General features: G+C 38.6%; 1 protein-coding gene across 1 annotated transcript; it reads right to left on the reverse strand.

Moving 5' to 3' along the window:
* Positions 1-1,434: 1,434 nt before the first annotated feature.
* LOC105449720 (ADP-ribosylation factor-like protein 13B) lies at positions 1,435-5,784 on the reverse strand. Its single transcript, XM_011689098.1, has 8 exons — positions 5,168-5,784; positions 5,000-5,070; positions 4,330-4,463; positions 2,690-2,805; positions 2,332-2,508; positions 2,052-2,229; positions 1,857-1,887; positions 1,435-1,795 (listed from the first exon to the last, which is right to left on the reverse strand). Exons 1-8 carry the CDS (start codon positions 5,308-5,310, stop codon positions 1,488-1,490), a joined length of 1,158 nt encoding a protein of 385 aa, XP_011687400.1. The 5' UTR covers positions 5,311-5,784; the 3' UTR covers positions 1,435-1,487.
* Positions 5,785-5,815: the final 31 nt, after the last annotated feature.

Genomic DNA, 5,815 nt, shown 5'->3' on the forward strand with positions numbered 1-5,815 from the left:
CGCGCATTGCGTTTTCGATCCTATTGCCGCGCGCTTTATTTAACTTTTTCTCTCCTCGTGAGCGTAACCGTAGGTATAGATCGGCGACATTGGAAAATCGTCTACACCAAGCAGCGAGAAGGAGAGAGACATCGGCCTCGGAACGTCTGGCTCATCGCGGGAGAAAGGGAGCACGCAGGTCAGACAATATAGTTCCTACGAACGTTATCTCGATGTTATCTATTACGAGTTCGTTACTGTCGCCGACTACTTTCAGCAGACTACTTCCGAGAGTAAATACGGAGGCAATGGACTCTCACGATCTGGCCAGGATCGGGTTGCCGACGGCGAATTGTACGGAAGCGAGACGAACGAGCAGGGTCGACGCCAAAGCTCGATGAGGGACATGAGCCTAATTTAAAGTCCGCGCTACCGGTTGCGAGCCAGCTGATCACGTGCAACACCGCGATTCGCGGGCGTCGCGCTCGCAGGGCAAGGGCCAATCGGCGCACTATCAGCCGATCGCGTGACACCCTGCTGCCTGCGTGCTGCCGGAAGGACCGTCGAGCGACACTTGTGCTGTGGTCGCGCGTGGGACAGGACGCAGGATCCCGTGTAGTTGCCGAGTGCGAAAAACTTTGAGAGAACATCTTCCGTAGCTGCCGCTCTTGGTGAGACGAACGTTAGCGATTACCATTGTCCGCCGCCGGTTTCATTGTCGGGCGGATCGCGCTATTTCAGTTTCGTTGTCCGCGTAAATGTATGTTCGTGTGTAGAGTCCACGTGTGCCATCCGCCCGGCATAAAGTTACGCGAATTGAGTAGAGTATTTTGCGCTCGCCTTGCCACAGCCGGGTCACTTGTGCGTTAATTACATGTTATTTTGTGTTTCTTGCGCGTTATTGAGTGTTCGAATTATTGCGTGTTAGCGTGCCGAATGTCGGCAGTACTTAGAATTATCGCGACGCCACGTGGTGTGTGATCCGTCGTACGCCGTGCGAGGCGTACCCGCGTACAGCGACAAGATATTTTCGCGGATTTAAAGTCGAGAAAGAACAAAGCTCGTACACCCGTCATCTCCGGGAGCGTTCCCGGACGCGCGAATTGCGACCTCGGCGCTACCGCCGACGGCTGCCGCGGCGTTAGTCGCGGCCGAACGAATCGCCTGTGAATTCCAGCACACGCAAATATATCTGTTACCTATTACCAAAATTTTGAGTATTCTATCTCGCCCTTGCTCTTCCACATTCCTCCGCACCCTACGAACCGCCCCTCTACCGCGTTCGAGATTTCGATTCCGCGTAATAATTCGAAGGGTGGCACGCCCGCTCGTGCCTGGCGCCCTTTGCGTTTTCGATGGCCGTATAAGTTCGACCATTTTGCGCCCTAACTGTAGCGACGGTTCGGCGAAGTTCTTGCTTTCCGTTCGTGAAGGCGGCTGCAATATATATATATATATATATACATATGGTCCCCTCTTTAATCTAAGTACAAAATTTACAGATGCTGTTATTGAGGCACTTGACCAGGAATATTAATTATCGTCATATCATTCGATAATCGCGATCTTTCTGGCGCTGTATACGGACGGATTAGTTTTATACTTGCATAACTTTCGCTATGATTAATATTCAGATTCAATGGCTCTAGTATTGTAGTCGTAGTTTGTGTACTTTTCTCTCCAGCGAGAATTTCTACACTAGGTGTAAGATTTCGTGAGAGACTTTCGCATTCAATAGTTAATTGTTCAACTGGAAGAGGAGCAGTCTTATTTCTCCGTGCGAAAACTTTTATGATGCTTCTCCCTTCATTGGTACCTGCAGAAATATTTCATATTAATTTAGAATATTATATATTTTTATTAACATAGGTACATACCGTTACATGATTCACTTATTAAAGCTTCATCCTAAAATTTGAGAAGAAAAAAATATTAATAGATAAGAAATAAATATGTGTATATGTATATGTATATGTATATATCTCCCTATAAATGTATATAGGGAGATTTGTCATCACATTTCTAACAAAGATAAAGACTATATAATTAATATTAATATTTATATTGTGCACCTTTGTTGCTAAGAGATCTTTAATAGGTTTAAAGGGATTGGAATGTATAGACACTTTCGATGGTGTATTTGACGCGACAGACTGTTCCCGTTGGATACTCTTATATTGGTAGTTTTGCAACTGTTTGACCCTGCTGTTCAGAACAGCGTAATTCTTCACTATGGTATCCAATAGCCACCTGTCAGAAAATAAGTTCTGATCATCAATACGGAAATATATGCCATTAAACCTGTATTTCGTGCGTGTATTTAAATCTTCTTAAGCGCAATTTTAAGCTTACCTATATCCATCCTTTATGCCCACAATGCTACTCTTAGATTGTTCCTTGTCATAAATACAGGAACATGTTTCCACTCTGGTCGGACATTTCATAGCATTGGCAGCACGTTCTACATCCAGGTTTTCAACTATATCCAGCTCGTCGATAGCTCCATTCAGATCTTGCTTGTTGGCGAGTCTATGCATACATTACGAAAATTTGTATTTGAAATTTGCACCGATTACCACGCACAAGACTTAGCAACATTCTTGATCATTATATGCACACAAAATGATCTAATTTGCTTTTTGTATGTGCGCAAGCAAAAGTATGTGTATGTGTGCGTGTGTGTGCAGAGACATAACTTCAGATCCCTTACAACAATATTGGTTTCGTCGAGATATGCTCGTGTGTAATTAATTCGTTAAATACGACTTTATTTTCTGCAAGACGGGAAATATCGCTAGCATCCACCACGTATATAAGACCATGTATCTAAAATATGTCAATTGAGACATAAAATATAGTTTCTGTTTGCCATTAGCACTGATATATAGGGGAAACAAAATAATGTTAACACCTGCATAAGGTATTACTTATTTTACAATAGAATTTTACAATAGAATTTATTCGAACATGCCAGAGGATAAGACAGTTTTGGTAATCGAATAGTTAGTTTTTTATAATAGTTACTTTAGGATAATATCGAGCTATTATCCTAAAGTTATTAGTATCGATAATACTAGTTTGCAAAAAAATTTTTTTAATTATTTTGAATAGTATGTTTAGATAATATGTTTGTTATAGATATGTTATAGATTTTTAAATGCTAAAAATGATGCCTCAAACCAAACTTCACTAACATCTCAAGTTTTTAAAATAAATAACACTATGTACGAATTATATACGACTTCATTGACACAAACGAAAAATTTATTATCTTACAACAGCAAAACTCTATTTTAGATCCTTAACGTGGCTAAAAAGATATTAAAATAAAAGAAATTGAATTTTATAGGAGATGGGCAATTTATTCATGACTTCTGAATTTCAAGATAACGATTAATCTTTTGTAGAAAAAAAAATTTTAATATCGCAAAAAAGTTATTTTTGCACATTAAACCTCAATTATTTTGAATGTGCTAGTGAAGTTTGGCTTGCGGCATTGTTTTCAGCATCCAAAAATCTATATGAGACATATTATTTGATTCAAAATAATTTTTGTAAACTAGTAATATAAGAGCTGATGTATTTATTAGATCCAATAATAGAAACTGCTCAGAAAAATCGAGCATGTCGAGTTCTTATTATTCGAATGGTTCGGATTATAAAAGCTCAGCTATGAATTTGTATATTTGGAATTGAACATAAAATCGTTTTGTATAAATGGGGTGTGGATAAATGGAGTTTTATTGTATTAATAAGAGACTGGCTTACAGATTCTCTCTTTGTTGGAATAGAATCGTACAATGCTTGAATAGTCAGTGCAATATTATTATACTATACTTTTAGCAAAACTTTCAATTTCTTAATAAATATTAGAGGAGGAAATCTATTTCTCACTCTGCTCTTCAAAACTGCTGTAATGATTTGATATTAAAAAAAAAAATCAGGCGATTGGTGCTGGCTGGGAAAGATGTTGCAAATTTTGCAGAATAAAGGGAAATTTTGGAAAATAGGATGAGAAGCAAATTTTATCCTCCAATATTGCTATATAAACAATTAAAAAATGTTCTACTAAACGAATAGTTTTGAAACAGAAACGGCATTAATCATGTTCATCAATATCAACTTCAGTAGAACAGCAGTTCTTAGTGACTATTCAAGCATCATATTCCAATGGAGAATAGAATTGATATTAAAGGCAAATTGTGGGCCAACATCTTATTAATAAAATAAGTATTGTATTTCCAAGGTGTTCATATTGTTTTGTTCTCTCCCTGTAACAGCTAATTGTCAAATATATTTTTATCATAACATTTATTTATGACTATCCGTTTATAAGATCTATTCACTTACATCATTATAATATTTAGGCCACAATGCTCTAATCTGGGAGCTGCCTCCAAGATCATATATCTTCACGGAGTACGACTTGTGCTTTAGGGATACCGTCCGGAATCCTATCGTGGGCAACACATTCTGATCCGGATCTATAGAAAAAAAGGATTATGTATTGCATGAAAAGAACTGATACTGTAACAGGTAGCAATAGACTTTCCAAGGACTTCCACTTAGAATTAAATTTGTTTACAATATTATATATTATAAATTTGTTTACAATATTATATATTCTGACCATCTATAACACAAATTAAATTGAGAGAAGGCCAATATGGCCATAGCAGGATCTTGGTGCTTTTGATACTTTTTATGTGATTTTACATACATATTCTAGTTTCGCAGCAAATAATTCTTTATATCGTGTCGTGGGATTTTACTAGATGCTACAGATGAGCATCAGTACTTATTAAATTGATTATCAATTTAATAATCGTGATAATAAAGTTCTGTTTCAAGCAGAGCTGTGTTGAATCCAAAAGTAACGGCATGCAATTTGTTGAAATTAGAATATGTATGTAAAATCACATAGAAAATATTAAAAGCACCAAGATCCTGCTATGACCGTATTGGCCTTCACTTAATTTAAATTTTTTTAATTCTTAACAATTAATTCTTAAAAAATTACCGTTATTAATATGATTCAGTATCATGGACTTCCCGGCATTGTCCAGTCCCACAATGAGCAGGACAATGGTCCTGAAATCATGAAAGAAGTATGTAAACAAAAAGACGTCAACCCTCGTCCCCCCTCTCCGGGAATTCCCTATTCTTCGCGTTCATGAATAATGCGTACTTTTCCGCAGCGCGGTTCCTTTGCAGCCTCCTCAGCACGCTTCTGATACAATTACCCATCATGGGAAGAGAGAGAGAGAATCGTGATCCCATGCATCCCATGCTTCTCGCTTCTTCTGTCTCGCTAATTGCGACTTCTGTCATTCATCGTGATTAATCCCGTGTAATCGGTATTCGGCGTCGTGTGTATCATCAGTCATCACACATACGTGACGTACGACGCGTGGCGTCAGGGCCGTCAAGCGTGGCGGCCATGTGTAAAACACTCGAGTACAGGATGTTCCAAATATAGGCAGTCATCGCGTCTGTCATCTGTTTTCCGTTTTCTGCCAAAAATATTCATTTATATATCCGTTTTCGGACGGAACGAGTTTAAAGGTGCCATTTCATGCGCAGTGTGCAGTCGCAGCAATTCATTACTATTGGTTAAAAATGTTACGTAGATAACGCACTTCCGGCGCAAAATACATTTTGCCACATCTTAAGGTGCCTTTTCATACGCAGCACGCAGCAGCAGCAAAATATCACGTGATTCAAATTTTTCAAAACCGCTTTCGCCGCATTTGCTGCGCATGAAAAGGAATTTGCAGCAACATATTAAAACATTTAACCTCAATATAAATATAAGTATATAGCGACATAACCGCAA

This window comes from Wasmannia auropunctata, unplaced genomic scaffold (assembly GCF_000956235.1).
Source record: "Wasmannia auropunctata unplaced genomic scaffold, wasmannia.A_1.0 LD336074.1, whole genome shotgun sequence".
Classification (NCBI taxonomy): Eukaryota; Metazoa; Arthropoda; class Insecta; order Hymenoptera; family Formicidae; genus Wasmannia; species Wasmannia auropunctata.

Excerpts from the sequence above, each read along its gene's own strand:
- LOC105449720 (XM_011689098.1), bottom strand. The coding sequence starts at position 5,310 with ATGACAGAAGTCGCAATTAGCGAGACAGAAGAAGCGAGAAGCATGGGA. Across the intron at positions 2,230-2,331 it reads GGCATAAAGGATGGATATAG|GTGGCTATTGGATACCATAG; the intron begins GTAAGCTTAAAA and ends ATTTTCTGACAG. Across the intron at positions 1,888-2,051 it reads AAGATCTCTTAGCAACAAAG|GATGAAGCTTTAATAAGTGA; the intron begins GTGCACAATATA and ends CTCAAATTTTAG.